The sequence below is a fragment of the Malaclemys terrapin genome, chromosome 1 (assembly GCF_027887155.1).
Source record: "Malaclemys terrapin pileata isolate rMalTer1 chromosome 1, rMalTer1.hap1, whole genome shotgun sequence".
NCBI lineage: Eukaryota > Metazoa > Chordata > Testudines > Emydidae > Malaclemys > Malaclemys terrapin.
The window spans coordinates 27,335,539-27,347,810 of NC_071505.1; the positions used below are offsets into that span (position 1 = coordinate 27,335,539).

At 39.0% G+C, this 12,272-nt stretch overlaps 1 protein-coding gene across 5 annotated transcripts in view; it reads right to left on the minus strand.

Moving 5' to 3' along the window:
- NAMPT (nicotinamide phosphoribosyltransferase) overlaps positions 1-12,272 on the minus strand; it is a 64,853-nt gene that overhangs the window by 21,090 nt on the left and 31,491 nt on the right. For all 5 annotated transcript variants that reach the window (XM_054018488.1, XM_054018469.1, XM_054018460.1 and 2 more), the window contains exons 3-7: positions 11,389-11,492; positions 9,123-9,251; positions 8,315-8,473; positions 7,645-7,781; positions 4,838-5,063 (exon numbers count right to left, since the gene is read on the minus strand). In XM_054018488.1, the coding sequence (XP_053874463.1) occupies positions 4,838-5,063; positions 7,645-7,781; positions 8,315-8,473; positions 9,123-9,251; positions 11,389-11,492 (755 nt within the window). The remainder of the gene's footprint in view (positions 1-4,837; positions 5,064-7,644; positions 7,782-8,314; positions 8,474-9,122; positions 9,252-11,388; positions 11,493-12,272) is intronic.

The following is a 12,272-nucleotide window of genomic DNA, read 5'->3' on the forward strand; positions in this document are numbered from 1 at the left end:
AAATACTCCAGCCATCGTGCAAAGGGTGGTTTAGAAGAAAATAGCTTAGGAGACAATAGGGTCTGTATAGTCAGATGGCTAAAGAGGACTAATCACACCCAATCCCCACTTTTCTGCTTAACCACAAATTGGCAGCTAGACTCTCCTCAGTAGGTCAACCCAGCATATTACTCTCTCTCTCTTTTTTAAAACTTTTCTTTACTTTACACAATGCAAACAGTGGATGTGCCCTTCACATTTCTCAGATCCATTAGCACCATATGCCTCATAGAGTAAGGATTGCTGTCTGAGGTCTCAGTTTAAACTAGCAATACTCAAATTTTAGATCCTGATCCACACTGACGTTTTTCATGGTTCTGAGAAAGGAACTTTGCTTAATCTCTCTATGGTGATGTAGTACTTGCCCTAGAGAAAAAAGTACCCAGACAGGTTAAATCTGTATTTGTCCTAGTAGATAGCCAATGTGTAATAGCACTGAGAGTTACTCTAATGGAATGGTATTGTTAGCTTTTATGATAAGTTTTCTACATGTAAATATGTGTTCTAAATAGCTTTATTTTTTTTGTGGCATAATGCAATGACCAGGAGAACCACATGGTGACTTGACTGCCTGGTGTAAAAATTGCGCATCTCTCGAGGCATCTAGATAGACTTATGTGTAGTGTTGGGGAGGAGCCAGTGGTCATGGTACATGTAGGTACCAATGACATAGGGAAGGATAGGAGAGAGGTCCTGAAGGCCAAATTTAGGCTGCTAGGTAAGAGATTGAAGTCCAGGACCTCCATGGTAGCACTCTCTGAAGTGCTTCCAGTTACATGTGCAGGGCCAGTTAGACAGGCAGAACGTCAAGGTCTCAATGCATGGATGAGACAATGGTGTAGGGAGGAGGGGTTTAGATTTATTCGGAACTGGGAAAACTTTTGGAAAAGGGGGAGCCTATACAAGAAGGATTGGTTCCAATCAGGTATAGGTGGAGCCTGATTGCTGGCACTTAAAATTAAAAAGGTCATAGAGCAGTTTTTAAACTAAGCGCTGGGGAAAAGCTGACAGGTGAAGAGGAGCACGTGGATTGGACAGAGACATCCTTTAGGGGAGGATCTATTAATGGAGATTCTCTATGTCCTAGTAAGGAGGAGAGGATGGAAGATGAAAAAATACAGGTAGGACCTGATGAGAAAGAGTCAAATGAAAAAAAGTCCCATTCAATTACATCATGTAATGGCAGACAGCTAAAAAGTGACAAGCTTTTAAAGTGCTTATATACAAATGATAAGATGAGTGAACTAGAGTGCTTTATACTAAATGAGGCTATTGATATAATAGGCATTACAGAAACTCGGTGGAATGAGGATAATCAATGGGACACAGTAATACCAGGGTAAAAAATATATCAATACAGAACAGGTCTTGCTGGTGGGGGAGTGGCACTATATGTGAAAGAAAGTGTAGAATCAAACGAAGTAAAAACCTTAAATGAACCAAACTGTATCATAGAATCTCTATGGATAGTAATTCCATGCTCTAATAAGAATATAGCAGTAGGGATATATTACTGACCACCTGACCGGGATATAGTGACTGAAATGCTCAGGGAGATGAGAGAGGCTACTAAAATAAGATTATAATGGGGGATTTCAACTATCCCATATTGACTGGGTACATGTCACCGCAGGACGGGAGGCAGAGGTAGTTTACTGACACCTTAAATGACTGCTTCTTGAAGCAGCTAGTCTTGTAACCCACAAGAGGAGAGGCAATTCTTGACGTAGTCCTAAATGGAGCAAAGGATCTGGTCCAAGAGGTGAATATAGCTGGACCCCTTGGTAATAGTGACCATAATATAATTAAATTTAACATCCCTGTGGTGGGGAAAAACCACAGCAGCCAACACTGTAGCATTTAATTTCAGAAAGGGGAACTACACAAAATTGAGGAATTTATTGAAACAGAAATTAAAAAGGTACAGCACCAAAAGTGAAATCCCTGCAAGCTGCATGGAAACCTTTTAAAGACACCATAATAGAGGTTCAACTTAAATGTATACCCCAAATTAAAAAAAACATAGTAAGAGAAACAAAAAAGTGCCACCGTGGCTAAACAACAAAGTAAAAAGCAGTGAGAGGCAAAAAGGCATCCTTTAAAAAGTGGAAGTTAAATCCTAGTGAGGAAAAATAGAAAGGAGCATAAACTCTGGCAAATGAAGTGTAAAAATACAGTTAGGAAGGCCAAAAAAGAATTTGAAGAACAGCTAGCTAAAGACTCAAAAAGTAATAGCAAAAAATGTTTTAGGTATATCAGAAGCAGGAAGCCTACTAAACAACCAGTGGGGCCACTGGATGATCGAGATGCTAAAGGAGCACTCAAGGACGATAAGGCCATTGCGGAGAAACTAAATGAATTCTTTGTATCGGTCTTCATGGCTGAGGATGTGAGGGAGATTCTCAAACTCGAGCCATTCTTTTTAGGTGACAAATCTGAGGAACTGTCTCAGATTGAGGTGTCATTAGAGGAAGTTTTGGAACAAATTGATAAATTAAACAGCAATAAGTCACCAGGACCAGATGGTATTCACCCTTCTGAAGGAACTCAAATGTGAAATTGAAGAACTACTAACTGCTGTCTGTAACCTATCATTTAAATCAGCTTCTGTACCAAATGACTGGAGGATAGCTAACGTGACACCAATTTTTATAAAGGGCTCCGGAGGTGATCCCGGCAATTACAGACACCGGTAAGCCTGACTTCAGTACCGGGCAAACTGGTTGAAACTATAGTCAAGAACAAAATTGTCAGACACATAGATGAACATGATTTGTTGGGAGAAGAATCAACATGGTTTTGTAAAGGGAAATCATGCCTCACCAATCTGCTAGAATTCTTTCAGGGGGTCAACAAGCATGTGGATAAGGGGGATCCAGTGGATATAGTGTACTTAGATTTTCAGAAAGCCTTTGACAAGGTCCCTCACCAAAGGCTCTTAAGCAAAGTAAGCTGTCATAGGAAAGGGTAGGAATAAATGGTCAGGTTTTCAGAAAGGAGAGAAGTAAATAGTGGTGTCCCCCAGGGGTCTGTACTGGGTCCAGTCCTATTCAACATAATTCATAAATGATCTGGAAAAGGGGGTAAACAGTGAGGCAGCAAAATTTGCAGAGGATACAAAACTTCTCAAGGTAGTTAAGTCCAAGGCAGACAGCAAAGAGCTACAAAAGGATCTCTCAAAACTGGGTGACTGGGCAACAAAATGACAGATGAAATTCAATGTTGATAAATGCACATTAGAAAACAATCCCAACTATACATATAAAATGATGGGGTCTAAATTAGGTGTTACCACTCAAGAAAGATCTTGGAGTCATTGTGGCTAGTTCTTGGAAAACATCCATTCAATATGCAGAAGCAGTCAAAAAAGCAAACAGAATGTTGGGAATCATTAAGAAAGGAATAGATAATGAGGCAGAAAATATCTCATTGCCTCTATATAAATCCATGGTACACCCACATCTTGAATACTGAGGGCAGATGTGGTCACCCCATCTCAAAAAAGATATACTGGAATTGGAAAAGGTTTAGAAAAGGGCAACAAAAATGATTAGGAGTATGGAACGGCTTCCATATGAGGAGAGATTAATAAGACTGGGACTTTTCAGCTTGGAAAGCGACGACTAAGGGGGGATATGATTGAGGTCTATAAAATCATGACTGGTATGGAGAAAATATATAAGGAAGTGTTATTTACTCCTCATAACAGAAGAACTAGAGGTCACCAAATGAAAATTAATAGGCAGCAGGTTCTTCACACAACACACAGTCACCTGTGGAACTCATTACCAGATGACATTGTGAAGGCCAAAACTATAACAGGGTTCAAAAAAAGAACTAGATAAATTCAAGGAAGATTGGCCCATTCTGGCTAATAGCCATTGATGGACCTGAATAGTGTCCCTAGCTTCTGTTTGCCAGAAGCTGGGAACGGGCCACAAGGAATGGATCACTTGACGATTACCTGTTCATTGGCTCTGGGGCACCTGGCATTGGCCACTGTCGGAAGACAGGATACCGAGCTAGATGGACCTTTGGTATGACCCAGTATGGCCATTCTTATGTTCTTATTCTACAGTTCTGTATGATGAAGTGGCTCTTTGATTGTTAAAGAGCAAGTGTTTCTGGTTTAAATGCAAGTCTGACTGAGTTTGGAGCTTTCCTTGTACGTGCAGCGTGTGTAATTTATTGCTTTAATGTTAAGGGACTCTGGATTTTCAGGCTTATCTTAAATGGTGAGAAATGTCACTTTAGCTTGGCATTTGATTAATGCTTAGTCAGCCTCCTATTTTACTCTTTATTGGAAAGTGCTGAGACACTAATATATGTTGTATTATCCCAGAATCTTTCTTAAAAAAAAAAATAAAAACACACCACACAATGAAGAGTCTGGTGGCACCTTAAAGGCCAACAGATTTATTTGGGTATAAGCTTTCGTGGGTAAAAAACCCACTTTTCAGATGCATCTGAATCTTTCTGCATCACAACTGAGAATTTCATAACTGCTTGAAGAACAGTATATATACACTGACTAATTTTGCAGAGTTCTAAAAGGGACCAAAAAAATGGCTTTAAGAACTCTACGTAGTTGAGTAACTGGCTTAGTAAAAACCAAGCTATTGGGAATGTGGAACAGAGAGAATCCTCAGATAAGGTTAATGAGGGACATTTTTGGATCTATCACACATGAAATACCCCAGTCCAGCAATAGTTTTAGATCATCAATAATAAATTTCCCAAATGTGTTAGACAGCCATTTCAAAATTCTACACTGGAAGAATTATTTCAAAAGTATTACCTTTAACACAGTGTCAAGAGGATTTCCAGAATCTGGTCTAATAATCAGTGGTGCCTTTGGACTTCTGGATACAATTAAATGCCTTAGGTCCTCACCCCATATTTTTTCACAAGCATTGTAGATGTCATAGCTGTCACTGACCACAGATACAGGCACTGAAGAAAACTGCGTCACTATGTGTTCAAAAGCATCTTTCTCATGGTCTTTTCCCCAAGCGGTTATGGTACTGGAAAATCAGTTGAAGATCTGCATTAGACTGAAGTTCATGAGCCAGCCAAATCACACATTTTGTATTTTTCTGTATGTAAAAGGTACTCTACAACTAAAGCCAACTGACCCAGTCCTTTAAATATCTTCAAGTAGTTTATATGAACTATAAAAGAAGCTGTATTGCTGCTAATAGTTTTACAAGAGAATCTCTCAAAAGTGTTCCACCTTAGCATCTTACTATCCTTCTCAAGCAGTGACCCAAACAACGTCACCCACCCCCTTCAATCTGAGGTCTATAGTACTTTGTAGAAGGCGCCTGTATGCATTTCCAAACCTGGAAACCAAGCCTAATTGGTGGCTGGTTAATCATTCTGTAGAGTAGGGTAGAATAAATAAAATCTCCCTCTACTTGGCTGCAAGCTGATTTCCCAAAACTGGGTATAGGATATGAGGGAGGAGAACCCTTTTGCTGGTGGTGGTGCTTGAGGTTCTATATCCTGTCCCCTCTTTTGCAGATAGTGGTGAAGAAAGTGAAGGAAGAGCCCTTGTGGAGGCAGCAGAGTGGGGAGAAGGCATCTGTAAGACAATGGAACCAGGCTGAATGAAGAGCAGCACTCTGGCCTGGGGGCGGGGGAGGCAGGAAGGAGGAGGAGTAAGGACAGAGTCCTCTACTGCTAGGGTGTGGATGAGATATTAAGTACTTAGCTAGCAGGGGGTGTGCACCTGGCTTCCTCTCAGGACCAGCTCCTTCAACCTCCAGGCTGACAAACTGGCTGTTCAGAGGCAGCTCAGCTCCATCTCCTCCTCCTGCAGGAGCACCTTAGCTGGGGGTGGGTGGGTGTGGGTGTAATGCATGCCAGGGCGAATGGATTTACCTATGAATGTTGGGTTGTTTTTTTAAAATGCTGATACTGGATGGGAATCTTATTTTTTACCAGTGCAGTTTTGTAAAACTCTACAGTATCAAGGCGTTAAATACTTCTAACACTTAACCAGGTACAGAACTACTTACATCAGTAGTCCTATTGACTACAATGAGGCTACTTGTGCCTGAAGTTAAGCAACGTGCTTATATGTTTGCAGCACTTGGCGCTAAAATTATATTAGTAAAAACTTCTCTTGGTAGCATAAAATCTGTCACTTAAAAACTAAAAGCATTTATCCACTCTGCTGGTTCTCTCCCCCCACAGGCACCCTCAGCAATGTTGGAAAAGAGATGCAAAAAGGAAGTTCCTTTTCCAAGAGGAGCTGTGGCAATAATGGGAACATGCACGGCCAGGTGCCAGCTACAAGCACAGCACTGACAGCACTCCAATCCTGGAGAACTTGGAACGATTTGAGAAGTGGCTTGCATGAGCCTCTTCAAACTCATTAGTGGCTCGGAGAGAATGGCCACAATATGCATTTACCAAACAGAATCTCAACTGGGACTACTTAAGTTGTTCACTTTAACATCACCATGCCAATGAACGGCACAGAACATTTATTACAACTATTAATATATTTTCTTAAATTGCACTTTAAATTTACAGTTGCTTCTGCCAAGCCTAAAATAAAGAAGTCAAAAGCACTGGGCAGCCTGTTGAACTTCCACCAACTTATACAACAGTTTTCTAGATTTCCAATTAGTCATTAAATCCCATACTTAGATTGCTCCAGAAACACTGACCTGGACAGATATTTACTGCTCAGAGATTACCAGTATACAAAGTAAATCCAGTTTTCAAATTGGAATCATGTACCCCAGTTTACCAGATTAGAATATTTATGATATTAAACAATGGACTTTTATCCACTAAGAATCATATGGAATGGTGCAAAGCTTTTATCCATTTAAGAGGGTAGACTGGATAGCACAAGATAATAAGATGCAGAGACTTTCGTCTCTGTATCGAAATCCAGTACAGGTCAGGAGTAGCTGAAAGTTACCAGCTAACGACTGTGATATGAAGTTTGACACTCATTCATTTCAATCTCATAGGAGTGTTCAAAATATAACAACCACTGTCACAATTCTCATCCTTCTTGGCAGGGTCAGCAGAGATCAAAGACTGATCACATAGTTAGGACTAATTCTTCAGCCAGGGTCCTGACATGATGGGAAGCTTATTATACCATAACTACCTCTGCTTGGGAGAGAGGTCTTGAGTTGGGAGTGCTAACACTGGCAACTTTCATGACTTCTCATGTATTTTCAAAGAGCTGTGCTACAGAATTGGGCCCCAGTATCAAATTGTTGCCCATTGAGAATACAAATGTTCAAGATGTTTTAATTATGACTTTACAACTTGGACTAAAAAAACCCCCCAAGTTACATTCTCATTTTGAACCTAAGTAAGTTTCTTAAAAAACAGATCAGTACATTATACATGCATCAGCCGGCAAGGCTCACTTCTGCCTTAACAGCTGGACTAGTATCTACTCATACAGTGGGCCACACAAAAAGACTGAAGAGGTTTTATCTGCTTCCTTATGTGGAGTGAAGCAAGCATTTCCACATGCAAAGAAAGGACATGGGAAAATAGTTGTGTTAACACTAGAAACAAAGAAATTCAGCAAAGGTTTCAAACAACTGGAGAAAAAAAAAAAAATCTTACCTGTGTTCAGCAGCTGGAATAGAATATCCTGGAACAGGGTCTTTCGTTCCATAGTACTTTTTAATTAAAGCAATTCCTGCTACTGTGTCAGTTCCTTTAAAGTTTACCAAGTGAGCAGATGCTCCTATTCCTGCTGTCTGAGAAACAGAGACATCACTTTAAATTACAGTGCCAAATCATAGAATATCAGGGTTGGAAGGGACCTCAGGAGGTCATCTAGTCCAACCCCCGGTCAAAGCAGGACCAATCCCCAACTCTCCAATTAAATCATGCAATCATGAAGCCTAATTATCAAGTATTGTACAGGGTTAGTTCTGTTACACCAAAGCTCGTTTAATTCTAGTTTCTCCTTTATTTAGTTTAAACACAGTCTCATACTATCCAGAATATAATTTCCATGAAGAGAAAAGCTCTCCAGATCTTGATATTTAAGTAAACTGCAGTTTCTTTAATTTTGTACCTGAAGGTACTAAGAGAAGGAAAAAGAGTTCTCAGGAAAGTACTCCCAACACACACTGCTCCAATAATCCAGACTTTCATAACATTACAAGACACCAGAGAGTCAGAAATAGTCAAAAGGTATTTGTGCCAAAATGCTATAAACCCCTGGCTATATTACATTTGTTTAAATAGAATTAGACTTCTCAAGCTATTGGGCAATTAGTGTTACCTCTTGTGAAGAAACTCCTCTGTAGCCAAAGTCATGCAGTTTGTACTCCAGTCCTTCTAAGCTGCCAGATGTCTCTAACAAATACTTTGCCAAAATCTTCTTCTGCTCCCTGGAATTTGTGGCCACTGTGATTGGATACCATGACTGAACAAGAATAGTCTACAACAACAACAAAACTCATCGTTATCAGGTGCACATAAGTGAAATATGCTTGATCAAGACTCAAAAAACTCCCCATTTGGCAATGAGCCAAGCACAACTGGGCTACTGGCAATAAACCAAGGGAAATCTGTGTGGACTGCAAAGACTTAGCAAATTAGGTATGGCAAATGGTTTCAACTTGTGCACAAGTGACTTACTGGGAGAGTACCATCACTCCCCAATTCTACTTCTGTCTGTTAACTTACAGCTACACTCTTCCAAGAGGTGCTCCTCATTTTTAGAAGTGATGCAAGAAATATTGGCTATGTTCAAAATAGTTTGCTTAAGAGTCAGATTTAATTTAATAAGTCCTTTTTATTGTGAGGTGGGCCAAGCAACTACTCACTGCAGGAGTCAAACTTCCTGAACTGCAGACCAATGCACACAAAAGCCAATCCCCACAACGTGTACGAGCACTGTTGTGAGTTTCCCGTATTTATTAAATGAGCCTATCACACATAGCACTTCTGCAGCAGGCTTCAAGAAAGAGACACATCTTTTGAAAGCAGAAGCCAGCTGGTTCCAGAGATCTCACCCTAAACCCAAGTAGAATGATTGTGAACCCATTCTTTATTTTTAATTAAAGCTTCATTTTTAAAAGACTGACCTCAACCCAGTTAGTGAGCCAATAACACTCTGGATCCATGTTTTCTACTGTGAAGAGTACATTTCCTCTGGGAATGACTGAGCCTTCAGGAACAGCCTTTACTTCTATTGGAAGATGCCCGTCATACTTCTGTGAGAGAAATTAAGAGCAGCATTAGAGTGTAGGAACAGCTTGGCCAGCCCTGCTTTCATTGACTTCAGTGGAGCAAAATCAAGCTTATTATTTTCTAAAAAGAAAATTTACAGTGAAATAAACTGAATATTTAAAAAAACAAAACAAACCTCCCACTCAAATGCACCAAAACCTATACATTTAAAAAGGCACCAATTCCACAAAATGAATAAATAACCATGTTCCAGTAAAGGATATTTAACAATGTTATTCTTTAAACACACTCATTTGAGGAGACCCTGCTGTTTAAAAAAAAGTTTGTTTGGTCCACAGAAGCGTTCATTTAACAGATCTTTGCCATTCAATTTTCTGTGGTGTTTTACCTTGACGGTTACTCCAGCTGACATCCATATTTTAAATGGTCCCATTATGTTTTGGTGCAGACATTTGTTTTAAGAGAACTAATATCTTTAAATGGGAATCAGTGTACATCCTTTCTAAAAAGTTTCATCTACTCTATCCACTGACCATGGAATCCAGTCTCCCAAAGTTTTGTTCTTTCAATTCCAAAACAATTGTCAACATTAACTTTCATGCTTGAAATATTCAACAGTCTGTGGAATATGATGTAGCAGCCTGTTTGCAATGAATAAATTATGAGACAGCAACTGTAAAATAACTATTATAAGCTACTGAAATAGCACGACGAACTAAACTGATAAGTAGCAGCTTGCGCAAACCCAGATGAACATGCCTTAGGAGTCTTTTCATAAAGTGTACAAAAGTGTGTTAAAATGAACATATGTACCAAAATGGTGCTGCTTTAGAAAAATGGTGCAGTTTTGTAGCTAGTATCAAAACACATTCTCCAGTGATATCCCAATGTATGTCAAAATGCTGCTTCAACAGCTCCAGTTGTCAAAGATTAATCAGCATAACCTTTTTTAATCAAGCCTAGAAATCCAGGTATTTCCAAGAAATCACTAGAGTTTTAGAAGTATCATCTGAGTCCTTTCCTGTTTAAGAGCCTTATCACATTTATATACAGCAAGGAACCAGTTAACTAGATTGACCAAAGATGACCATGCCTATTACAACCTCTCAAGACAGAAACCTAGTAAAGACTGCCCAACAATAAGGCTTTAAATTATTTATGGGTGAGTAAATGGTGTTAAAAAGGGACAACCTAAAGAGGAAAAAGGAAACTAGGTCATTAAACAGTAAAATAAGTTCTGGTTCTCTTCAGGAGAAAAATCATAGGAATTTATTCAAAGGATCTATGAACAGAAGTAGATATACACCCACCCACCCACCCCCCTTTAGCACTCTTGAGTAAATGGTAGAATGGAGAAAAACAGTTACGCTAATGTTATGCTTTGTGAAAGTGGAGAATTTCCATTCTTATTGTCCATTTTGGTTGCTAAAGGACATCCAGACATGCCAAGATGTTCATACCCACATGCCATCAAATATCTCAGTCATCATTATTAATGGAATATGCAATGCTTTCGAAGAAATAGTTTAGTCTAAGATAAAAATTGGCAATGCAACAAGCTTTAGTGAGTGGAAAAAACGGAACAAATCTGCCCACACTTAAAGGGAAAATGCTCTCATTTCTTTGAAAAAAAAAATTACACACTAAGAAAATAACATTTTAAAGGATAGTTATTTTGAAGATTTTGTGTCTCAGAAAAATTCTTAACTTCTCTATATCTCATAACAAAACTTATTTTAAGTAGCACTACAAAATTTAGATACCCGATTTTCATATACCAATTAAAATGTATTTTCTCCATTTACTATTTACTCATGCAAAAAGTTGTAGTGCTTTCTGCATTAGAAGAAAAGCAACTATGATTAATTAGAGAAAGTGATTTTAATGTCATAACCAGGCACTAAATATTGTATTACATATTGAAATTGCCAACAAGCCCCCACTCATACTAGCAGGTGACGGCTAATCCCTATTACCCAGAAAGCCATATCTGGTATTTGTAAGGATGAAAACTACTTTGCTTTATGGGTTTACAATTATTTGATTATTCTGTGACAGCTGCTAGTCCTTGCAGACTACAGTAATGATCCTAAAGATGGAAGCACAAATCTTACCTAGAATTTCCTTGAATTAAAATATACAAAACACACAGATTTTTACCTCAAGAATATAATTCCATCCCTTTTCATTGAAGACATCATCTTGAAAATGCTCCCTGTACACCTCTTTGGCTTCCTGGATTTTCTCTTTGGTTATCACTTTGCCTGCAATGAAAAATAGTTAAAAAATAAGTTCAGACAATGTGATAATTTTTTAATGCCAAGCATTATTAAACAGCTCTTTATGAATACATAAAACATGAGGCTTTTATTATCAAAGTCTCCTCCCAGACATGAAAAAGTTACTTTGCGTCCAAAGAGCTTTTGGAGGGCAATCCTGTCATAGCGAATACTATGCTTAAAAGCATCATTTTTGGCTTTAAAGTTGTATTGTAAGAGAGACAGGATGGCTAAGAAAATTGGTATGGGAACAGATGATCTTTCACTTATAGATCAGTAGTTCAAATTCAGCTCAGGTTGGTAATAATTTGAGGTCACTATCAACTGATGGCTGGTCAGCATCTACATGGAATGAGTTGATGCCCTCAACACTGTTCCCAGAGAAAGAGTCACAACACTCAGCAAAGCACCCAAAGTCTGAATTAGAGTGGATACTACACTTAGACCACAGCTCAAAGAGCCAGGAAGCGATTACTAAGCTACGTTCCTCCACACTGATGATCTCTTCAAAACAGGGTTGAGGCACCTTAGCAGGACACTCTGAGGAAGCTTGCAATGCTATTGCCTCTGTCATACTCTTTTTGTGGCTAAGCAGGGGACTTCAACCTACAGGACTACTAACCTGGCACATTCCATAAATGCTAAAATGAATCAAGTTTAATATTGTTCTGTAATTCTTTAGAGCTCTATAGAAGATGTTATAGTAATGTCAACTAGCCCCAGACAACACACCCCAGAATGAGATTTTGAAGACTAAGTATACTG